Genomic DNA, 26039 nt, shown 5'->3' with positions numbered 1-26039 from the left:
TCACTTATGTCCAACTATTTATAAAAATATATAAAAATAACCCAAAAAATAGGGAATTTGGAAGTTTTGCCGATTGGATATAAACGGTTGGTTACGACATTTAGGATAACTCGTGCCTAGTAGTTATAGGCATATGTGTAATTTTTAATTAAGTGAGGTGTATTTTTAGGTTGACTATGAAGGTAATCTGTGATTCCATTCATTCGTTTTACTACTGAGTTAAAGTATTATAATTTTTTTTTTCTAAATAAAAAATAATGTCAGTTAGCAAAAAAATATATGTTATTTTTAATTGAGTGAGAGGTGTATTTTTAGGTTTATTATAAAAATAATGTGTGATTCTATTCATTTTACTGTGTAGTTAAAATATTATATTATTTTTTTATTTTATAAATTAAAAAATAATACTAGATATAATAAAAACATAAATGAATATATATATTTAATTATATTTAACTAGAACTATTAATAATTTTACTCTTATTATGCTAAGTCGGTTCACTTTTAATATTACAATCGATCGTAAAAGAGTGCTAAATATATTTTCTATTTGGGCATTGACCAAATTAAAAAAAAATCAGCTCATGACTTATGTTATCTCATTTTTTTGGGTCATCTTAATATACCTATATTGCTCAAGTTATTATCAATTGGTTGCCAACAAATTTTTTGCTTAGATTTAGCTGCATTATCTCTCCTAGGCAGAAATTACAAGAATTTTATTTGTTGATGAATTATCTTTCTATTTTAATTGTAATTTTTTATTAATATAAAGTTGTATGTCTTTATTGTTTTCCACTCTAATTTAACTATATTTACACTAAACAAGAGTAGCTATTGCTACTATGTAGAGATTGTTCAAATGTAGATATAGTTCATACCTTTCAAAATTCAATAATTAAACTAAGTGGCAGGTAATGCTAGCTATGCGGCATTGTTAATTGTCGTGAAAATTTTATAACATATATAGGGTGAAGGTAATTCTTGAGGTCGTAGTCTAACCAGGCTTCAAATTTGCCCAGAAAATCATAGAAATTCCAGCAAGATTTTAATCAAATTCAGCATTATTTTTTTAAAATCTAGGTAAACTTTAAGATTTTGGGTGTCTAGGGGGTTTTTGATGCTGTTGAATCCATTTCCACCATCAAAAACACGATTTTTTCCAAATTCCAGCCATTTTTAGTCTTCCAAGGAAATTTGTCCTCGACGAAATTAGTTAGGGCATAATCTAAATAAAGTATGAGATTTTTTGTTGTTTAAAATGTATTTTTGAATACATGAATAGATTTAACGCCTAAAATACTTTGATACACTCAAATTCTACAAATTAAATTCAAGTTTAAAAAAAATTGTCAAAAAGTCCTTAAAAATAGCCATAAAAAGTATGTGATTTTTATGCCCTAACTTAGGGCATAATCTAAAAAAATATGTGATTTTTTGTTATTTAAAATGTATTTTTGAATGCATAAATAGATTTAGCACCTAAAAAACTCTAATGCACTCAAATTTTATAAATTAAATTTAAGTTTAAAAAAATTATTAAAATTTCTTAAAATTAACAATTAAAAAATGTCTTCAAAAACCCATTTTGTCTATAAATTAGACTAAGTCATTATTTACGGATAACCATGAGATCCTTTTAAACAAAAAAATTGCCAGAATTTTGGACTAGTAGGGAAGAAAAAGTGCTGAGGGAAAAAACAGCTCAGTCGTGAATCGAAACTCCAACAAAAATCAAACCGAGTGAGTTAGGTGCCATGGGAGGAGCCTGCAGTAGATTGTGGCGAGGACCGTACCGCTGCAGCTGAAAGAAAGAAAGAAAGAAATTATTTTAACGTCCACGAGGCTAAAGATAGCCTATGGGACAGATTACTTCTTCATCTGCTTGATGTATTCGGCCAATTTTCTATGAAGCTTCACAATAAATGCTCCTAGCTTCTCGACAAACCCCTAGCTAAATATATTATCCCAAGAGCTGCCAGTGTATCTGCATAACTTTCCCTGTTGTCTTTGAATGCCTCACATTCTAAAATGAAATGTTTTTCTGTTTCCACTTTTCCGGAAGAACAAAAAATGTGTACCCTTTCCTCCCACACTTCCTTTGGCTTTTTCTAGCGCCCTATTTCACAACGGAGTTGATGAGAATTAGTCTTTAACTGAGCAATAAGAATTTTGGCTCTCCAAGGGATATTGGCCTCTATATATGCTTTTGGTTGATGATTATGATTCACTGAGCCAGCTCAACTACACATAACGGTGAGAGGAACAAGGTGAACCAGCGGGCTGTGTCCCTATAAGCCTGCCTTTGCAGGGACTGGGGAGTAGCCAACCAAGTCTTCATACATTGTGAATCCGATATTGCGGTGATTGTAAAGAGAATTTGAGGAATTGTAATTTTTTTTAATGCTTATTAACTTTTGTTAAAATGATCGAAATATCTTTCCATTACAGAATCCATGAAATAAAATTTAATAGATAAAATTATCATTATTTTTTTATGTTTATTAATTTTGAAATTTAATAAATAAATGTTTCAGATTTGAAATTCCTACCTTCATTCTCATGACTACAGACCTTCCCAGGCTGCAAACCCAAGTGCAAGGCCCAAGAGTAGATGAAAAAGTATCATTATATAATTTCAAATACCGTCGTGCCAATGATATATATATATATATATGGAAGCCACGCCTCATCATGCCGAGATTTCTTGTCCATTCCCACTGGTCTCCGACGTTTGAACCAATAAAAGGTGATAGATGATATGATGACAGGAAGTTTGAACAAATAAAACTCTTCCACCTGTTCACATAAGGTAATATCATGACAGATTGGATAGCCAACGAAACCATGCTTTCCCAACAAAGCGTTTACATCCAACAATCCAATCACAATTTGAAGTAGCGAGGAAATTGGGACATGTGATGCATGAAGCCAGAGCGAGGAAATTGGGACATGTGATGATTGAGGTCAACGAAACGAAAGGGAATTCACTTTTCAGTGGAAAAAATGTTTATTCGGAAAAAATGGTTATTTTGTTCCCCTGTTGTTGAATATATTTTTAATTTTAAAGTAATAAAAATGATATTTTTTTTATATTTAGTTTGTTGGTTGTTGGATATATTTTTCGTGTTAAAATAGTAATTAGAAGATTTTAAACAGATTTGATTTATATAATCTTAATATATTATTAACTAATTATGATTTGTGGTCAATTTTGGTAGTTGGGAGCACTGACAGTGATCTTTATTCAATTTCTCTAAATGGTTTGATGTTAATGACTATTAGTTTTTTTTGTTAAAAAATGAACCATCCAAACATATTACTCATTAGATTTATTGTCAATTGAGATTATCTTTGGTGATTGGGAGGTGATTCTTCCTATCCAGATTCCATACAAATGACATAATGAACTTTAATGTTAATGGTTTTGAGTTTTAATATTAAAAATGAATATTTCTTCGAAAATTAAAACATATATAATGCTTAAATAAAATATAAAAAATTCCACATTAAAAACCTATAATTAAAAATAGAATAAGAATAAGAGAAAGAAAAAGAAAAAGTGAAAATCACATAACCATCTTCCTATCACCATTTTGTGAGTGACAACTTAATTTCAGACTTAATATTAAAGTGTCACACGAAGGTGAGAGCCTCTTTGAGGTTTCTCGCTCTGTAGTTCCTAGGAATGGGTTAAATACAGACTTCATTGAGAATAGAATTAAGAATTGGCATTCATTGTAACTTTACGTTTGCTGGAAATCCTCCCTTCATTTTCAGCAACAGAGATTGATAGCTCAAAATTGATAAGAATTTAAAGCTCTATATATGTGGAAAATTTACTATAAAATTATACATAACTGAAATGCAATTTAAAGTGTACATGCCTGCATCTGACTTACTGACTTACAGGTTCCAACATTTCTAGTGCTTCGAGATATTCCCAAGCTCCAACCTTTTGGGGAACTCTAAATTTGCTAACTGAGGATGAGGTGACTATTTCCATGCATTGAACAGACTTTGATGCAAAATATTGGAATGTCCCTAACCGCAAGCCAATATCGATATTACTGTGGTGGCATATCCTGATGATGGGATTTTGTTTGACATGAATAATTTTCCTTGGTTTATCCCTCTTGTCAAATATCAATTTGTTTTGCCAGAATTTGCTTGAGTCTCTTTATGATAAACAGCAGAACTAGACTCTGTCAAAGAAGTGTTAAATTGCTGTTTATGCTGGTCAAGTGAATGGACCAGCAGAGAACCCTGGAGTCAGAGGACTTGCATTGCTAGAACCAAAAACTGGACTTGCGCCATCTCCTAGACTAGCTTGATTCTCCATCCGTTTCCTCTTGAGCCTCTTCTTTTCTCTTGCATCAATTTCTTTCTCGTCAACATAACTAGCAAATGATCGTAGAACTTTTGCACTCCTAGAAGCAAGGGAACGGGATCCGGAGACATCACCATCTTCATTGTCAGATTTCCGAGGTTGACGAATGAATTCACAAATCCTACGACACAGAAATACAAAGATGGCAATGAAGGATGCAACTCCGCTAATCAGGAAAAGACCCCAGAAGCTTTTCAGGCCTAGTTGATTGGATTCGAGTTGATCGTCGTCTGAGGTGCATCCACTTTGACTTAACCATTTATCATGAATTCTCTGAAGCTCACCAGTCTCTGACAGGGTCAGAATTGCTGTTGACATGTCAATTGCCAGCTCCGAACCCTTTGGGAAGACCTGTTAACAAAAGAAAATTGAAAGATTTAAATAAACAGTCGTCCTTAAATTTGCAAATAGAAAAGGAAAGCCCATATCAAAAGGACAAGACTTAAACAGTTTATGAGAAATCTTAGCCGAAAATAGGTGCATCTAGTAAAGGAGAGTTTGCTTACAAAACCCCATCCACTTCTAGTAAATTGCTGACCAACAATTGCAAATCCGCATTGAGTTGATAGAAAGTACTGGGCATAAGGAAGCTCATCTACAATTGCAGCCACCCGTCCCAGGGACAATGCTTCAGCATATTTTCGTGTAGAAACGAGGGGGATGAGTCTTGATGGGGCTATACCTAGCTCCTCCGTTAAATAGTTTCTTGCAAAGGATCCTGTCTGATATCCTATAGGAGCATCACTTGCTATCAAACTATCTATTCCTTTAATTGTTGGTGATAACTGTTGTACAGTGAGGATTGAAGTCAGGCTTGCTGTATAGCTTGAATTGATGATCAAAACCACAAACAGCCACACAATAAGCACAGCTCGTCCAAGGGTGCTCATAGTGTTTTCTCCTGTGTTAAACCCCAGATTTTGTGCATCAGATTAGACAGAAGCATGGTTTCATACAATTGGAGCTTCTTAACACACTAAATAGACATGCCACACTACCTACGAAATCCATAGTATCAAGGAACAAAAAACTGTCCTACATATTCAAACATTTTAAGCGGTTCAAATCTTTGGAATCCTGGAAACAAACATCGAACATAGCTTATACATTTTGCAGCAAATACAACTAGGGAGCTTGTGATAAAATAATGAATAGGAAAAGTTACATTACTCACTGTGAGAAAAGAACAATGTTGAGAAGCTGAACCTGCACAAAATAAAACACAAAGCTGTAAGATGTTTTCTTTTGTTAGAAATCATAAGTTGGAGGATCTTCAGTGAATTCTCCAACAAAACCTAATCCACAAACAAGCTGAAAGTAGCAACGCCACAAATAAACTTCAAGAGAGCATAACACAAGTAGACTGAGTTGATGTAGGTGCCCTTAGACAAAGAATGATTCAACACACTTGAATGTGATGATTATATAAATGAGGGATGTGGTGTATTTATACTACTGTTATGGTTAAGGCACTAGCCCCAAGGAAGAAGCTAGGCCCACCTTACCCTAAATTAAAATAAAATGTAATAATGGTGTAACTACACACTACTAATTACAGGATGACTAGCCCCAAAGAAGAGGCTAGGCCCACCTTACCCTAAATTAAAATAAAATGTAATAATGGTGTAACAACCCACTACAAATTACAGGATGACTCATTAAGAGCCTCAACTATGCAGAAATTTTGTTGGCATGTGATGGCAAGTGAAGATAGCCAAAATATCTTGACACTTTTTGGATGTTTAAAATGCAGCTAAAAATCATCCCACTGTGACACTGTGTTGTATAAGCTATAGTGTTGAAGGTATTGGTGGACTGTTAGAATTATATTTACCATGAAGATTATGTAATGTCTCTTTAGATTTTGAATAATGAATCTGCATGATAATGGTTGGTTATGAATATAGTAAAATTATAATATTTATTTTTCTTATAATTATTTAAAAATTAAAAGAGAGAATTTGCTTGGTGATTTCAAAAGAAATATACCATACAAGGAAGCATATTCAATAAGCTATTTGTTCTCACGAGTATTTAATAAACTAATCTAGAGGGATCTAATCATGAAGATTCCCACAACAACTGTTAAGGGTCGATTAAAGACCCCTTTTTGATCATTGCATTGAAAACTACCATTATTAGCATGTGAACAAGTGGTTACTGCTTAAGCTATACAGTTTCACATAAATACGAGCTTGACCAGCTATGCTGTCAGATGCAAAATGCCATCTGAGGGGAAGTATTTATGAGAAAGTGGGAGTTTTCCGAAGATTGTAACAAAATTTGTGACTATAATTCCTTTTTTTTTTAATTATGACCAGAAGAAATGCCATTTGCAGTCAAATGAAATGACATGTAGGGTGGATTCACAGAAAATTATAAACTGTAAATGCCTTTGACATGCTAGTTTGGAGAAATGAAATGAATTATATTAATACCCAGAAGTGACCAAAATAGATCAATGGAACTCTAAAATAGAAGTAAAAATAGCAACGGAGGAGTGCCTTGAGTATCTCCGAAGACAAGAAACAATGGAAGATCAAAATCAAAAACTGAAATGGGGAACCCAAATGTGAAAACCCTAGACCATTTCATACAGACAAACTCCATTAGGAGAATCATCCCTGTAGCAAAAGAAGTCGACAGAGTCACAAGCGGTGAGATCCTAGCAAGTGTCCAAATCAGAGGAGGTGCCAGTATATCTGTGAACCTCCATGAAAGCACCAATGGTAAACCTGATAATGTCCTCCAGACAGTGACCTGGATTTTATACAATATATCTTAGCAATGAATTAGCTGGCAACAACATTTTGGAACTGTACAGTTAAGAAAACCTAAGGAAACATCAATATGGGCTGAGAGGAAGGCCGTCAGCTGGAAGAAGCAGCTAACCTCACCACCAATATTTTAAATTTTAATAGAGAGCACCTGTGCATCCAAGTGTTACCCTGAAAAAGACTCTGATTGATGCAGGAGCATCCGAATGAAGAGGCAACAGCTGGGAAGTATTTTTGTTCTGTTTTAATTTGTTTCATTTTAAATTAAGGCTGAATCAGCCATTGTTAGTTCTTAAATTAGGCAAACAGATTAAGTTAGATTTAGTTAAGAATTGTTTGAAGAAACTGTTGAGCAACTGTTTCATAACTGAGGAACAGTTCCTCGAACTGCAAAGAAACTGTTAATGATGTATTGAAAAGGACACAAGAAAGAAGAGTAGAGAGTTAGCCGAATTAGAGTAAGATTGTAAGCCTACGGGTAGAATGTAAGAGGGGCCACTGGTGTTAGGAGAGCAAACCATAGAGAGAGACAGAGCCTCAATATATATCCTTTGTTTATTTGTTATGTACAAAGATAAATACAAATCCATATAAATGTGTGTTTCGAATGATTGAATGATGAATTCAATGTGAATCAGAGCTTCTGTGTATATATGTGCAGGTGAATTCGGCGGACTCAAAGAGGATATTGAATACATAGAGAAGAATTGCTCGCGGCATAGCGGAAAGCGTGATAAGATCCGAACAATAGAAGAGCGAAAGATTGAGGAAGTGACGCTCAGGGACCGTTGGTTCCAACAGATCAACGGCAGAGAGTGAATCGGCGAATGGAATAACCCCGACCTCGGGCGATCGCCGATTGCGATCAAGCGATAGAATAAGGACCGTTGGATCTGTGAGGAGGATCAACGGCGGAGATTGAATCAGCGAGTTGAATAACCCCGACCTCAGGCGATCATCGATTGTGATCAAGCGATTGAGCGAGGACAGCTGGATCTGTGGGAAGGATCAACGGCAGAGATTTCATCAGCAGGGTTTCATCGGCGAATGCCGATGCAATCATCGGAGTGATCGCATCGCAACATTCAATGGTGTTTGTCGGCGGAGGAGTATTGATGCAAGCGATAAGACAAACCCGACAATATTTATAAGTCTCGGTACATAAAATTTGAGATCCGGCTTGTGTTCGAAGCGGGATTTCCTTTGTATTTCCATGTCTCCCATATTTTCCGATAAAACGAAGGGCCGGGGTTTTTAATGTAAAAGCGCCACTAAAGTGTCCCAATAGTGTGATCGCATATCGGGGAAGTGGAAGGAGTGGGTAATGCGACCCGCGGAGGAGCCGATACCCGATTGCAATAAAGGGAAGCCCTCGGGAAATGTGCAAATACTATGGAATGAGCGGGGAAAAGGTGTGTTACGCATGTTTTATGCGTATTTCCTTTATAAAGGTTTTATAACCATTATAGCGCCGATTTGAAGGATTCATGTAATAAATCCAATATAACCAAGGTTAAAGAGGAGTGGTTATATGTATGTGGGATTGAGGACTTAAACAGTTATAAAGGGTTGTAGAGTTCTGATAGGAAGAATCGGTGAAGGAAAAAGACTGGGTTGCTGGATTGAATCATTCCGTAGAGATTGTTTAAAGGGGTCGTAACCAATAAGGTTTGGAGATTAGTGCACGTAGGTAACTGATGGCATCATTTTGGTATCAGAGCAGGTTTTTCCCTTTCTCTTAGTAAAGATGGAGGTAGGAAGAAGGGGTCAAGGAAGAGTCGTTAGAAAAGCAGCAGATGAAGGGTTAAGAGAAGAGATTAGAAACTTAATTGCACGTTTGGCAGCGTTGGAAGCAGGGAGTCGTAGAAAGCCGGAAAGTGGGGATGATAGCGAGGAGGAAAACGTAGCCATGACAGATGGGTCAAATGATGAAGGACCGGAAATTAAGCTATTGAAGTCAGTTTTGTTGGCTAGCAGCAAGCCAAAACCAGAGCTCTCTAATTATGATGGCAATTTGTCCACAGAGGCATTGTTAGACTGGATAAGTGAATTAGATAAATATTTTGAGTATGAAGAAATCAATGAAGATAAGAGGGTCAGGTTTGCTGTCACCAAATTGAAGGGACATGCAACATTATGGTGGGATAGTGTATAGGCAGAAAGGAGGAGATTAAACAAACCCTTGATTAAAAAATGGGACAGGATGGTTGCGAAAATGAAGAGCAAGTTTCTACCTAAAGATTATCAAATTGCCCTTTACAGACAGGTATAGAACCTGAAACAGAGAATGATGACTGTGAAGGAATATACTGAAGAATTTTATAAAATTAACCTAAGAGCTAGTTATGTCGAAGATACCCTTGAGAAAACAGTGAGGTTTGTAAATGGTCTACGGATGGAGATCCTAGACAAAATTAGCATTCTTTCCCCTAAAACCATGGAGGAAGCTTATCAGAGTGCTTTGAAGGCAGAGGAAAAGATTGCTAGGAAACAAAATGCCAGAAGAGGACGTGGTTCTGGTAGAGGTCGAGGATAGACCTTTGGCAGAGGTAAGACTGCCAACAGCAATGAAGAGGGTAGTAGTTCGAAGACTTTGGGACAGAGTGAAAGGGAAGGTAACACCAGAGGAAAGCCATACCAGCGAGAAATAGGTAATGGCAGAGGCAGAGGAAATGCCTATCAGTGTTACAAGTGTCACAAGTGGGGACACAAGTCCTTTGAATGTCCTAAAAACGAACAAACAGGGTAGAGGGGAGCATATGTCGCTCAGCCCAATGAAGCAGAGGCACCACCACAGGAGGTGGAAAATATGCCAGAAACTGGGGAAGCCTTGGTGTTGAACAAGGTGTTATTAAAACCAGCCAAGGAAGTAGCTAATCAGACACAGAGGAAAGCATTGTTCCGGACTGTATGTAAGTCACACGGAAAATGTTGTAAATTGATTATTGACAGCAGGAGCACTAATAATTTGGTAGCTACGGAGATGGTGGAGAAACTGGGTTTGAAGAGAGCAAAACACCCAACTCCATACAAGGTGTCGTGGTTGCAGAAGGGACACCAATTGTTAGTTGATGAACAATGCGAGGTAGATTTTCAGATAGGCAAGTACAAGGATAAGGTAACTTGCGACATAATGCCGATGGACGTGTGCCATATTCTGCTGGGCAGACCATGGCAGTACGATAGGAAGGTAGTCCATGAGGGAGTGGAAAATTGTTATAGATTTGTTAAAGATGGGATTAAGCATACCTTGGTACCCATGAAGGAAGAGGAGACAGTAGAAACAAGTGGAACGAAAGCATTGCTGCTAGGAGGAAAGGAGTTTTTGCGACGGATTGAGGAGAGTGAATTGGGTTATGCAGTTGTGAGAAGACCAAGGGCAGTGTTAGTACACACCAACCTTACTGATTTACCAGAAGAGATACAGAACATGCTGCAAGAATTTAGTGATATTGTGGTAGATGATCTACTAGACAAACTATCACCAAAAAGGAGCATCAGTCACCATATTGATTTTATTCCAGGAGCCATTTTGCCAAACAAGGCTACCTACCGGATGAGTCCAAAGGATAATGAAGAAATCCAGAAGCAGGTGCAAGAGTTGTTAGATAAAGCACTGATTCGAGAGAGTTTAAGCCCTTGTGCAATTCCGACTGTTTTAGCTCCCAAGAAAGGAGGTGAGTGGAGAATGTGCACGGATTCCTGGGCCATTAACAAGATTACTATCAGATACAGATTCCCTTTACCTCGAATGGATGATATGATGGATTGTTTGAGTGGAGCAACGTACTTTTCAAAGATAGACCTGAAAAGTGGCTACCACCAAATCAGAATTCGAGAAGGTGACGAGTGGAAGACAGCTTTCAAGACTAATGAAGGCTTGTACGAATGGCTAGTTATGCTGTTTGGATTGAGCAATGCCCCTAGCACGTTCATGCGGTTGATGAACAAGATGCTCAAGGAATTCATTGGTAAATTTGTGATTGTGTATCTGGATGACATACTTATATTCAACAAGACGAAGGAAGAACATTTTCGACACATGAGGTATGTATTGGAAAAATTGCAGCAGAATAAATTACTGATAAATTTGAAGAAATGTTCTTTTTTCAAGAAAGAGTTAATTTATTTGGGATTTGTGATTTCTGAGAATGAACTAAAAATGGATCCAGAAAATGTTACAGCTATAGTTCGCTGGCCATGTCCCAAAAGTTTGTTTGAGGTACGGAGTTTTCATGGATTGGCGAGTTTTTATCGAAAATTTATCAAAAATTTCAGTGGGATTTGTGCACCTATGCTAGACACCATTAAGAAAACAAATCAGCCTTTCCATTGGACAGAGATGGCAGAGAAGAGCTTTCAGTTACTCAAAAGGAAGATTACCGAAAAACCGATTTTGAGGTTACCAGATTTTAACAAACTTTTCCAGGTTCGTTGTGATGCCAGTGGGACAGCCATTGGTGCAGTACTCAGTCAAGAGGACAAGCCAGTAGCCTATTTCAATGAGAAATTAAATGAAAGTAGGCAAAAATACACGTCCTATGACAAGGAATTTTATGCGATGGTTCAAGCACTAAAGCATTGGAGACATTATCTGTTGGCCAATGAATTTGTCTTATTTTCAGACAATTCTGCGTTGCAGTATATTATGCAGCAGCATAAGCTGAACCATAAACATGCGAAGTGGGTGGAGTACTTGCAGAGTTTTACGTTTGTGTTGAAACATATCAGCGGTCAAGCCAACAAAGTGGCAGATGCGTTAAGCAGGAGGAATCTGATCCTACAGGAAAGTACCATACAAGTGTTAGGATTTGAACATCTTAAGGACTTGTATGAGGCAGATGCAGATTTTAAGGAAGCTTATGAAGCTTGCCAAAATCCATTGTTGAGAGATAACAGTTCATGGCTGGACTATAATATGCAGGAAGGATTGTTGTTCAAAGGAGGGCAATTGTGTATTCCGGAATGTTCTATGAGAGAGAACTTAATCCAGGAAAAGCATAATGGAGGTTTAGCCAGGCATTTTGGCATAGACAAGACCTTGGATCAGTTGAGCCACTTTTACTATTGGCCGAAGATGCGCAGAGATGTACAAAGGTTTGTAACTAGATGCAAAGTGTGTCATCTTGCAAAGGGACACAGCCAAAACACAGGGTTGTATACGCCCTTACCCATCTCGAACAGACCTTGGGACTCGGTCAATTTAGACTTTGTCTTAGGTCTGACAAAGACACAACTGTTATGCTCTTAACCTGCAATACGATACCAGAATACCAGATATGCAAAGAAATATACCCAGAACATAGAATAATGAGAAATAACAGCAAGTATTTTATTATTCAAAAAGCAATGTTCACTTGCCTCTTCGAGGGGGCAACCTCCAATAGAGCTGAGCTCAATACAAAATAAGACACGATGCTCCTCGAGGGGAGTCTCTATCTTTATATAGGATTCATACATGCAATACCATGGGGCAATACCATGGTTCTTATTAATACCATCTATCTAATACCATGGCCCATTTGCAACTAACTGTGGTCCCTTCATTAAATGCGGGTTAACCACTTACAATTATTAATATGGACTTTATTGACTCTTTACTTAACTATAACTATGACTCGATCCTATTACATAAATAAGGGGGTTAGGGTGGGACCCTAACATGCCCTCCCCCATAAGAATAGCCTTGTCCTCAAGGTTGAAGCTATGGAAACTGCTGAAGAATAGTGGTTGGTTCCCAAGTTGCATCTTCCGGAGAGGTGTCTTTCCACTTGACGAGGGCTTCCTTGATCATGCGACCATGCAGGTGTTGTTCTCGTTTGTCCAGAACCTGTTCAAGTTGGAGCCAAATTGACCCTTCTTCATCCAGTTCAGGTAGACTGGTTTGAATTCTGCAATTGTTCCCAATCACTTTCTTGAGGCATGAGACATGGAAAACTGGATGGATTTTTGCAGTGGGTGGCAAAGCTAGCTTGTAGGAAACTTCTCCAATGCGCTAAAGTACTTGATACGGTCCGTAGAATTTTGGAGATAGTTTCTGACAACCCTTGTCTTTGACTGATGTTTGCTTATATGGTTGGAGCCTCAAAAATACCTAATCCCCTTCTTGAAAGTGGCGTTCTAAGCGATGTTGATCTACCTATTGCTTCATGCGGTTTTGAGCTTGATGAAGATTCTCTCTAAGATGGGCCAGCATGGTTGTGTGGTTCTGTAGGAGTTGATCCATTGCTTGTACCTTCAAGCATCCCTTGATATAAGAAGTAGGGGAAGGAGGGAGTTGACCATAAACTGCTTCATATGGAGTCATTTTGGTGGTGGCATGATAGTTGGTGTTATACCACCATTCAGCTAGAGGTAACCACTGTACCCAGAGATGTTGCTTTTCTGAAGTGAAACACCTAAGGTAGGTTTCCAGACATTTGTTGACTGCTTCAGTTTGACCATCAGTTTGTGGATGATAGGATGTACTGAGTTGTAGTTGGGGTACCTTGTAGCCGAAAGAGTTCCTGCCAAAAGTTACTATGAAGACCGAGTCACGATCAGACACAATGGAAGTGGGCATGCCATGCAATTTGAAGATCTGATCCATGAAAGATTGAGTGACCAAAGTTGGTGTAAAAGGGTGGGGTAGGGCACAAAAATGAGCATACTTAGAAAGTCTGTCCACAACCACCATGATGACTGACTTGTTTCCTGACTTTGGAAGACCTGTAATGAAATCCATAGAAACCTCCATCCAGATTGAGGCTGGGATGGGCAATGGCTGTAATGTGCCTGGGGATTTGACTGTTTCTCCTTTGTGGCACTGACAGACGTCGCATTCAGCTACAAAAGTAAGAATGTCCTTTTTCATGCCTGTCCAAAAAAATGATCTTCGAGTGCGAGCATATGTCTTCTGAAAGCCTGAATGTCCTGCAGTGGGAGATGAGTGCAACTCCGCCAAAATGCAGCTTTTGAGGGTGGATGTTGGTGATATTACAACTCTGTCCTTGTAGCGAAGAATCTCATCTTGCCACGAGTAGCCCGCTGTGGAATTTGGATCCGCCTGCAATTGATTAATGAGTTGGGAGAGCCAGGGATGTGAAAACCATTCCTTGCGAGCCTCTTCAATCCATTCTGGAATGGGAAGGGAAATTGCGAGCAGGGTACTTTCCTCCTCAAATTGGCGGGATAATGCATCTACTACAATATTTTCACGCCCTTTCTTGTAAATTATCTCATAATCATATCCCAGCATTTTGGCGAGCCATTTATTTTGTTGTGGTGAGGATAGGCGTTGCTCCAAAAAATATTTAAGGCTTTGATGGTCTGTGCGGATTTGGAAATTTCGCCCCAATAAGTATGGTCGCCAGGTATCTACAGCATGTAAGATGGCCATCATCTCCTTCTCATAGGTAGATTGTCCCAGATTCTTCCCACTTGGTTGTTGGCTCATGAAGGCCAAGGGTCGACCTTCTTGCATTAAGACCGCCCCAATACCCATACCCAAAGCATCACATTCAATCACAAAAGATTTGGTGAAGTCAGATAGTGCTAAGACTGGAGTGGAACACATGGTATGTTTGAGAGCTGTAAAGGCCTGTAGTGCTTCATCATTCTAGAGGAATGAATTTTTCTTGAGGAGTTGAGTGAGGGGTCTAGCAATGCGACCATAATTGCGAACAAATTTGCGATAGTAGCCTGTGAGACCCAAAAATCCTCTCAGGCTCTTCAAGGTCTTAGGTTGAGGCCAATCCTGCATTGCCTGGATCTTTTTGGGGTCCACCCTGACACCTTCACGCCCCACAATGTGGCCCAAATACTCAACTTCTTCCATGCCAAAAGAACACTTGGACATCTTGACAAATAATTTATGCTTGCGGAGCAGTTGCAAGAGCAAATCTACATGTTGAAGATGTGCGGCCCAGGTGCTACTGTAGATGAGGATGTCATCAAAGAAAACAAAGACAAATTTTCTGAGATATGGTTTGAGCAGGTGGTTCATAAGGCTCTGAAAAGTGGATGGGGCATTACAAAGACCGAATGGCATGACCAGGAACTCATAATGGCCTTCATGAGTTCGAAAAGCAGTCTTTGGAATGTCTACTTCTTTCATGTGAATTTGGTGGTAGCCTGAGTGAAGATCAAGCTTAGTAAAGAATTGAGCCCCATTTAGTTCATCCAGCAAATCATCGACAACCGGGATGGGAAATTTATCTTTGACTGTCAACTTATTAAGGGCCCTAAAGTCTGGACACATACGCCATTCCCCATCTTTCTTGAGCACCATGACCATCGGCGATGAATAAGGACTAATGCTGGGATGAATGACGCCTGCTTCCAAGAGTTCCTTGATTATTTTTTCTATTTCATTCTTTTGGGCGAACGGATATCTATATGGGCACACATTTGGTGGTTGGGCCCCTGGGACCAAAGTAATGCTATGATCATGTTCCCCTCTCGAGGGTGGAAGCTCATGAGGCTTGTCAAAGACTGGCAGATGGTTGTTTAAGATCTGTTGCATCTCAGGATGAATATGAAGAGAATTGGGTTCGAAGGCCTGGATGGCATTAAATTGAGCTATAACTCCATGGTGGCCCTTTTTTAACAATTTTTCCATCCAATGTGAGTTGATGATAGAGGAAGCTCCCGCTTGGAGTCCGCGGAGGGTATGTGTGTGGTTGTTCTGCTTAAAGCTCATATATAACTCCTGGAAATCCAGTGTGATTGGGCCAAGTGTGCGAAGCCATTCAGCACCGAGGACAATGTCGTACCCTCCCATGTGTATGGCAAACATGTGAGTCTTTAACTGATAATCCCCCATTCGAAGTTTGACATTTTCACAGCGGCCTTCACATTTCATTGTTCCCCCATCAGCAATTTGGACCTGGAAGTTAGAAACTGCTCGGACAAAACAATGCACTGCTTCTGCGACTCTTTGATGGATAAAATTATGTGTACTTCCACTATCAATCAAGACTACTACTGGGCGATGCTTCATAAAACCTCTAATTTTGAGAGTTTGAGGCGAAGATATCCCTGCCAAAGCATGCAGCGAGATAACTGGTTCTTCAGGTACATTGTCCTGTTAGTTGTCCTCTTCTTCCTCCTCTGGTTCCTCAAGTGGTGGGGCTTCCTCTGATGAACTGTGATCAGTAGCATCAATTTGAAAGAATTTGGGCTCCTTGCATTTATGCCCGGGGGAGTATTTCTCATAACAGTAGTAACATAATCCTTGCTTTCTTTTTTCCATTTCCGCTGGTGACACCTTTTGAACCTTGAGTGTTTGGGTAGTGCTTTGAGCCTGTGGGGGGCGACCCTTGGCGATGAAATTTGGGCGATTAGACTGGGCCGCTAACGCACGTTCGACTTCACGAGCTATCCTGCAAGCATGCAACCATGAGCTAGGGTGGTGCAGTCAGATGTGGGCTTGTATGGCTTCTTTGAGACCACTGACAAAACATTCCACGTAGAACTCATCGTGTAGACCTCCAGTGCGGAAAGCTAAGGCTTCAAAGGCTGCAATATATTCATTCACTGTTCTTGTCTGTCAGAGCTTAGTGAGATGACCCAAAAAGTCAGATTCATGGTCAAAGCGATCCATAAGAGCTTTTTTGAATGTCTCCCAAGTCAAGGGCCTTCCATAGCAACATTGATGCCATTGCCACCATTGCCATCTTTCATTGTCCAAGTACATGATACCCACACTAAGCTGAGTCGCATTATCCAGGATGTAATTCAGAGTGAAATATTGCTCCATTTGTGCTATCCATGCAGCCGGGTGAGAGCCATCAAATTTATACATGTCCAGCTTGGGTGGTCGCGGATGGGATTGTTGGTGGGTGCCAAAGAGGTGAAGAGACTGGCTAGACTCACCCTCACTGTTTTCATTGCCAATATATGCCTCCGCGCGTTCCTCCATCTTGCCCTTTGAGAGTGTTTCATTTATGTTCTTCAGCGACAACAGTACCTCGTTCAATGTTGATTCAAGTTTGTTGATCCTCTCATTGGCCATAGCTTGAGCTCTAGTTTGTACCATGCATCAATCCAATGCACTTGAAATTTGGGACCGCCCGAATTTTTTTGTACTAACAATTGAATGGTACCACCTTGCTCAGCTCGTCGTCCTGATTCTTATGGGCCAAGTCACTAATAAGCGCCCGGGGGGTCTCAGACTTTTTTTTTTACTCCGAATGGAGTTTTACTCCTTGCTTAGGAATACTGCAGTAGCCGAATCCTAGAAATGTCAATGCTGCCAAAAGTCCTGCAAAAATCACGCCCAAGTATAGGAACCCACACAACTACTCAGATCTGGATGGCGAATCTGATGGATCTGAGAGATCTGAATGGTTGTTCTAATAGTTGCTGCTGCGACAAAACCCTACTTGTGAGATCTGATCTGGCAAAGATTATGCGTGATCCAGAGATAGAGAAGGGAACTATGGTCTCCAGGAGTGTCAGGTGCTACAGATCGCAATATACATAAGGGTCTGACAGTAGTACTCGGCCCAATTTTTCAGGGCACTAACCAAGGAGGATCAACCGTACCCTTAGCCGTACAACCCGACTACCCTATCGTATGCGCGAGTAATCTCTCTAAGTGTTGTTCTCAGTGTACTGTAGCAGCAAGACGGCCGACGGTTTATCTATGGCGAGGTTTCAAGGGAGCTAGGGGGCTTCCGATATACCCAGAGGGTACTTGGAAGACAGTCCGTGCACGGTTCTGTCTAATGCGCTACTACTCGAAGGGGTACCCATAGGGGTTACAAGGGAGTCCAACAAGCGTGACCACCTCTTGTATTTCCTACGTGCATGCCTCCCCAAATCCGCAAGTTTATGCGCTCAACGATAGATCCCGTGGTTTAAAGATGCCGGAACACGTCTCTAGCCAAAAAAAAAATTGCTAAAAATTGGAGATCCCACCGGCCCTGGAAAGCGCTCTGATACCACTTGTTATGCTCTTAACCTGCAAGACGATACCAGAATACCAAATATGCGAAGAAATATACCCAGAACATAGAACAATGAGAAATAACAGCAAGTATTTTATTATTCAGAAAGCAATGTTCACTTGCCTCTTCGAGGGGGCAACCTCCAATAGAGCTGAGCTCAATACAAAATAAGACACGATGCTCCTCAAGGGGAGTCTCTATCTTTATATAGGATTCATACATGCAATACCATGGGGCAATACCATGGCTCTTATTAATACCATCTATCTAATACCATGGCCCATTTGAAACTAACTGTGGTCCCTTCATTAAATGCGGGTTAACCACTTACAATTATTAATATGGGCTTTATTGACACTTTACTTAACTATAACTATGACTTGATCCTATTACATAAATAAGCAGGTTAGGGTGGGACCCTAACAACAACGGGGATTCGATTCCATCATGGTGGTGGTGGATCATTTCACCAAAATGGCACATTTCATTCCATGCAGGAAAACCAATGACGCCACACATGTAGCGCATTTGTTCTTTACCGAGATAGTCAGATTACATGGCTTGCCAAAGTCTATTGTTTCGGATCGAGACGTTAAATTTACAAGACATTTTTGGCGAACCTTATGGAAAAAATTAGACACCAAACTAAACTTCAGCTTAGCTTATCATCCACAAACCAATGGCCAAACCGAAGTGGTGAACCAGAGTTTGGGAAATTTATTGAGGAGTTTGGTTGGAGAAAATTCTCGACAGTGGGATCGTGTGCTTGCACAAGCGGAATTTGCTTATAACGATTCGCCCAACCGGAGCACAGGCAGTAGTCCTTTCCAGATCCTATACGGAATGCACCCACGTGGAGTACATGAGTTACGGGATTTGGGATAGTTGGAGCGTAGGAGTGCTGATGGTGAAGATTTCGCAAAGGCAATCAGCGATCTTCATGAACAGGTGAAATTAAAATTACAGAACAGTAGCCAAAGATACAAGCAGAAGGCAGATTTGAAAAGGCGGGAGGTGCAATTCAATGTAGGAGACCTGGTATTAGCACACCTACGAAAAGAGAGGTTTCCTGAAGGCGAGTACAAGAAGTTGAAATGGAAAAAGATTGGGCCTTGCAGGATTCTTAGAAAATTTTCTGCAAATGCTTACGAATTTCAGTTACCCCCAGGGATTGGAATTTCACCCATTTTCAATGTAGCAGACCTGTAACCCTACATTACGGCAGAGAACGAAGACAGTTCAGAAAGACGAACATGGGACACCCAGAAAGAGAGTGATACATGGATTAAACAAATGCCCCCAACGAAGCCTCTAGAGATCGAACAGATCCTAGATACCGAGGTGGCTAAACGAACTCGACGGAAGGAATGTTTGCAGTACCTAGTCAAGTGGAAGGGTCATCCTATTGAAGATAGTTCTTGGTTAGATGTTTGCCAGATTCAGAGCGTCGGGTACTCCATTGAAGAGCTCATGGACAGGAGCCATGAATTTCATTTACCCTGGGAGCCTGATGCAGGAGTATCCGAATGAAGAGGCGACAGCTGGGAAGTATTTTTGTTCTATTAATTCGTTTCATTTTAAATTGAGGCTGAATCAGCCATTGTTAGTTCTTAAATTAAGCAAACAGATTAAGTTAAATTTAATTAAGAACTGTTTGAAGAAACCGTTCAGCAACTGTTTCATAACTGAGGAACAGTTCCTCGAACTGCAAAAGAAACTGTTAATGATGTATTGAAAAGGACACAAGAAAGAAGAGTAGAGAGTTAGCCAAATTAGAGTAAGATTGTAAGCCTACGGGCAAATGTAAGAGGGGCCACTGGTGTTAGGAGAGCAAACCATAGAGAGAGACAGAGCCTCAACATATATCCTTTGTTTATTTGTTACGTACAAAGATAAATACAAATCCATATAAATGTGTGTTTCGAATGATTGAATGATGAATTCAATGTGAATCAAAGCTTTGTGTATCATATATATATGTGCAGGTGAATTCGGCGGACTCAAAGAGGATATTGAATACATAGAGAAGAATTGCTCGCGGCATAGCGGAAAGCGTAATAAGATCCGAACAATAGAAGAGCGAAAGATTGAGGAAGTGACGTTCAGGGACCATTGGTTCCAACAGATCAATGGCGGAGATTGAATCAGTGGGATTGAATCGGTGAATGGAATAACCCCGACCTCGGGCGATCGCCGACTGCGATCAAGTGATAGAATAAGGACCATTGGATTTGTGGGGAGGATCAACAGCGGAGATTGAATCAGCGGGATTGAATCAGCGAATGGAATAACCTCGACCTCGAGCGATCGCCGATTGCGATCAAGCGATTGAGCAAGGACCGTTGGATCTGTGGGAAGGATCAACGGCGGAGATTTAATCAGCGGGTTTTCATTGGCGAATGCCGACGCGATCATCGGAGTGATCGCATCGCAACATTCAATGGTGTTTGTCGGCGGAGGAGTATTGATGCAAGCGATAAGACGGACCCGACGATATTTATAAGTCCCAGTACATAAAATTTGAGATCCGGCTTATGTGTTCGGAGCGGAATTTCCTTTGTATTCCCGTGTCTCCCATATTTTCCGATAAAACGAAGGGCCCGGTTTTTAATGTAAAAGCGCCACTAAAGTGTCCCAATAGTGTGATCGCATATCGGGGAAGTGGAAGGAGTGGGTAATGCGACACACAGAGGAGCTGATACCCGATTGCGATGAAGGGAAGCCCTTGGGAAATGTGCAAAGACTATATAATGAGTGGGGAAAAGGTGTGTTACGCATGTTTTATGCGTATTTCCTTTATAAAGGTTTTATAACCACTATAGCGCCGATTTGAAGGATTCATGTAATAAATCCAATATAACCAAGGTTAAAGAGGAGTGGTTATATGTATGCGGGATTGAGGACTTAAAGGGTTATAAAGGGTTGTAGAGTTCCGATAGGAAGAATTGGTGAAGGGAAAAGACTGGGTTGCTGAATTGAATCATTCCACAGAGATTGTTTAAAGGGGCCGTAACCAATAAGGTTTGGAGATTAGTGCACGCAGGTAACCGACGGCATCACTGATTAATTTGGAGCACCTAACTGACCGATCAGTCAATGCTTGTACAGGGCAATCTTAAACTTATAATCTCTGTCTATGTTAATTTCTTAGGGTCAGTCTTATTTAAGGGAACCTTCTACCAGAAAAGGAGGCATTTCATAACATGGCTTAAATATGGTAATGTTGCACAAAGAGTAATGACTGATTTAAAGGATGATCAGTGCTTATAGGAGAGAACTATGCATGAGCATGAAGGAGGAGCGATATTTCAAATAGTGGTTAACTTGTCTCTTATATGAGAATATCTCCATTTTCTGAATGGTTTTGTTCATGGGCAGGGATGTTTTGTCACTGTATGTGCGTGAATGAAAAATCATGTCATTCCCTACCCTGTATCAGGTATCAATAAATTAGGCTCTCATAGCTTAGAACTGTCCATGGCATTTCTGGATTTGAGCTGTATTAGAGTTCAACAAAAGCACTGACTTTTTGCATAATACTGTTACCATCATCAGAGAAAGACTACTATCCATCAGCAGGGAAAGAAAACCTGAAGGAAAATGAGTTTTCTTTCCCATGATGAATAATAGTATTACCCAAAATGTTAGTGATTTTACTAAACTCTAACACAGTGCAAATCCAGAAATGAAATACTATAGACTGTATCAGGTAGTTAGAAGGTAACTTAAACTAGTGAGCATCTGAAGATAGTAGATACCTCCATGGGTTTCTTTTTCAAAAGTCTGCATATCTATCTCTGTCGTTTCTTAGGTACTACAAATAGTCAATGCCTAAGATGAGTTCGCACTTGGACCATACTGTTGTTTTGGCCCTTGGGTAATACTATTACCCAAATTATGTATTACAATTAGACCGTTCTCAAGGTGAGTTGGCACTTGAATCATAACACCCATCATGAAAGAAGAACTATCTTGATTTTCATTATGGATTTGCAGTTTGTAGTATTAGCCTTTAAAAGGCAATAATAAGCAAGGAAATGTTAAAAGGACGGAAGAAAAGAGGATAGATGTCAAACCAAAGTCTCAATAGACAGATCCATCCAAAGCTATACCATAGTTGAATACAAAATCGAAAGATAGATAGAAGCTGTCCACTCAGTAAGCAAATAAATAATGTAAGGGAGTGAATAATATCAGAAACTTTGTCAATGAAGTCTACAGATTGTTTTAGAAGAATGATAATTTCAAATGTTTATTTTGAAAACAAGCATGAAGGATATGATGAATACCAAAGAACGGTCACAATTTGCTGCTTTGGCAGTCCTCGAAACTCCGGATTTGTTCGATGCTCTAAAATCCATATAACAGCTCCTATGACAATAAAAAATGCACCAGTTGTAAACCACATGCCTGGCGTAAATGGTTGCAAGAAAGCCCAGGCATTGTTTGTATGACTCTCTTTGATAGGAGCTATCACAACTAGGCCTGAATCTATGTAAGGCTGTGTAAAGTCCACAATTCTCGATCGATTTGTTATAATTGCAACGTCCCCAACTACTGCATCAAATTTCTGCTGGATGTCAGTTATAAATAGCTGTGCTATGTACCATGCGGACTGCTTATGAATTTTCACCATGCAAGAATCATAGAAGCATCACAGTTAGCAATTTAGCATTAGAACATATTATTAACTAATGGATACCATCATATATTACATTAGCAAACATTTTATATATACATACCTTCAAGTAAACCTGGTCCACAAGCTGATCATAATTGGGAGTTATGCTCCCATTTCCAAAAGATTTAAATCTAAATGGAACAGCATAAGGTAACAACTTCACTGCAGCAGTAAATACATCAATGCAAAAACCCGTCATCATGTCTGTACCATTTATTGTTGTCACAAACACTCGAAATCCTGTTTTTCTAGGTGCACCAATTACAAGTTCCCTCCCATCGTTAGGAAATACCCATCCACGTGGCGGCAATTTGGTTTCACCGGGCCATATAACATCATAGAGTTGTGGACCTGACCTAGATTGGTTACTTTCTGGAGGACGAACAGAGAGACCAGATTGGCTTGACCAGTAACTCACCTTGCGAAAACCTGTTCCAGCTATATTAATAATCTCGAAAGTAGAATTCAGCAGATCCCCATGTTGTCCAAGTTTCACTGGACCAACTAGGCCAGTAAAATTAGTTCGTAGGAGTAACTGCAATAGTTTTGGCCCTTCTCTGAAAACCTTCAGTTGTGCTAGCTCAGATTTTTCTTCACTTGTATTAAATAGCTGATTATAGCTCCCAAAAGTAATATTTCCACCTTTGCTCAAGAATGTATCGATAGCCTGCGCAATTGCCCATACTGTGTCATAAGCATACAGTCCAAATACATTGAGATTTGTTTCAACACTCCTCTGTTTCAGCAAATTGTTCCACCTTGAGGTAAAAGCACGTAGCTGATCGGAAAGTGGCGTATGTCGACGTAAGCTAATGACCCCTTGGAGTGAACTCATGGTGTCATAATCAAGTATGTTAGAATCTATAGCAGTCGACAGCCAATCTGTAGCTATCCATACGTAGCCAGCTATCAACATTTTAAGGTACCTTGCTTCAGCGAAAAGCTTCAGACCTGCATCTGGATTCATATGAACGACAAGAACTCGTGACGCCATCTGAGACAATTGTACCAATTGACTGCCAATGTCACTTCTGCTGACTCCAGGTGGCAACACTGCTTTATAAACAATCCTTGCTCCCACATTCCTAAGTTCATCATCCAACACTGACATTCCATTTCTTCCATAGTCATCATCTATATATACAGCCACGACCTCCTTCCAGTTATAGTGGCCGATCAAAGCAGCAATGGCTGTCATCTGAGAGGAATCATTGTGTGCAATACGAAAAAAGTAAGGATACTGATATGGTGAAAGAGTTGGATCAGTCGCTGCAAATGACAGTAGTGGTATTCGGAGTTCATTTGCCATATTTGAAACAACACGAGCAAGCACAGATGATTGTGGCCCTACTACTGCTACCACGTCTCTTTTCATCAATTCCAAAGCTGTAATTAGGATGGACATCAGATCTAATTACATCAGCATTCTGAGGAAAATTTTCAGAGTGAAGTTAGCAAGACATTTTGAAACCCAAACAATGTCACAAACTGTCAAGAAAAAACAGAGCATAACAGGCCATAATGGAAAAAAAAAAATATATATATATATATATCGAAACATAACATCAGTATGAATTTTCAGGGCTTCTTCCCAGTCTTGAATGCTAAGGGAGCTGCTGGTGACAGCTTTTGGTTTAGGACTTCTTCCTTGGTGCATTCTAATAGTTATATCAGCATGTGACAGAAGGACGCATAATGGACCATAATAGAAAACAACAATAGACATAAAAGTGGTACGGGTTTCCAGGACTTCTTCTGAGTCTTGGATATTAGAACTTAGAAGAGCTGTTGATGAGAGCTTTTGGTTTAGGGCTTCTTCCTTGGTGCCCTTTCAGATCCTCGCCCATTTGGTTCTTCTAAGCTCCCTAGTGCTTGATTGAATCTCTTAAACATTTTAAACCTCCTTCTCTTCTCTTGCTCACTTCCAACGTTTTCCTTGAGTTGTTTCCGGTACTTGCTGTACTCTTTTAATCTTCTCTTCTCTTGCTCGCTTTTAACGTTTTCCTTGAGTTGTTTCCGGTACTCTTGCTGTACTCTTTTAATTTTGTTATTTTTGCAGTTCTCTTGAAGATGCTGTGGCACTCCCAATGTTCACTTATCCTTGTGCTCTCTACAGTACCATCGGCCAAATTGGGCAACTAGTGGACATTAATATTTGTGTTAAATTAAATTAGAACATGATAAGGTAACTGTAAAATGTGTGAATGTCTCACACAGTTTTTAAAGACTAGAGATGAATATCAATCTAGAATATCTTAAATTTTTATTGTTGATTGAGAGTTTGCCCCTCTAGGTTACCCAAGCCTAGGGTTGTGAGTTGGGCGAATGGAAGTCATTCATAAGAAATTTTCAGCACATGCATTTATTGATATAGCATCACCTTGGCATTGAAATTTGAAACAAACATTCATTTTATTAGTTTGAAGACAACTAGTACAAGAGATTCTCAGATTCAATTACAACTTATTGTTACCGATTGCTTCTCATCGCTGAACCACAAATTATTACCTAGCACTTTCCCAAAGGATTCCAATCTGTTTAAGGAAGAGTTGTTCAAGTCAGAAGCCCTCTCTCCAGAGAAATTGCACCCTGTTCAAGAAAAGGAAGAGGTGGAAATTGACTGAGAAAATGAATTCAAAGATTTGTGTCACAGGGTTCCCTTGGTATGAGCAATGGAAGACACCTTATGATGGATAGATTCCAATAAATAATGATGAAGAAGACAAAGTCTGTGGCCATGGCGAGCATCATGTTTTCCAATATGTCAGCCTCTGTTTCTGTGAATAGTACACTCAATGCACATCCCAGTTCACTGTCCAATCATAAAGGGTTGTCCACTTGCCCCCAATCTATATGTGTTAATTGTTGATGCTTTGGGTTTTATGCTGAAAGAAAGTAGGATGCAAGGGCGAATTCATGGATCAAGATTTGGTTGAGGCTACAAGAGGTTCTTTGGAACTCCTTTGCACTATTTCTGGAGCAACTGTCAACAAGCGGAACAATGAAATTTGGCTTTGTCAAGATGGATGTTCCCCCTGACTGGATCCTCCCTATGTGGAATTATATTTAGCCACGGGTGGTTATGCACTAACTCGAGACTCCATTTGGAACTGGTCTCTTGCCAATGACCATGTGGGATTGATGCCTTCGGATGCTTCAAACAAAGCTCCACTTATGGAAATTCAATGATCTCCCTTTCGTAGTTAATTGTTGTTTTGGGGATTCTTCAGGCTTCTCACATCTATTATGTGTCTTGTTAG

General features: G+C 39.6%; 1 protein-coding gene across 4 annotated transcripts in view; it reads right to left on the bottom strand.

Moving 5' to 3' along the window:
* Nucleotides 1–3803: 3803 nt before the first annotated feature.
* LOC149198723 (glutamate receptor 3.2-like) overlaps nt 3804–26039 on the bottom strand; it is a 140168-nt gene continuing 117932 nt past the window's right edge. For 3 of the 4 annotated variants that reach the window (XM_089402133.1, XM_089402136.1, XM_089402134.1), the window contains exons 2-6: nt 22841–24165; nt 22388–22668; nt 5565–5596; nt 4897–5291; nt 3804–4741 (exon numbers count right to left, since the gene is read on the bottom strand). In XM_089402133.1, coding sequence (XP_089258259.1) covers nt 4241–4741; nt 4897–5291; nt 5565–5596; nt 22388–22668; nt 22841–24165 — 2534 coding nt within the window. In that variant the 3' untranslated portion in view covers nt 3804–4240. Of the gene's footprint in view, nt 4742–4896; nt 5292–5564; nt 5597–22387; nt 22669–22840; nt 24207–26039 lie in introns of all 4 variants that reach the window. The other variant, XM_089402135.1, reaches the window with a different exon arrangement.

Source organism: Pinus tabuliformis, chromosome 2_1 (assembly GCF_031772625.1).
Source record: "Pinus tabuliformis cultivar Carrire ecotype Pingquan chromosome 2_1, CPIR1, whole genome shotgun sequence".
NCBI classification, from domain to species: Eukaryota; Viridiplantae; Streptophyta; class Pinopsida; order Pinales; family Pinaceae; genus Pinus; species Pinus tabuliformis.
The sequence above is the reverse complement of the archived record's forward strand: the minus strand, read 5'-3'. Positions and strand labels throughout refer to the sequence as shown.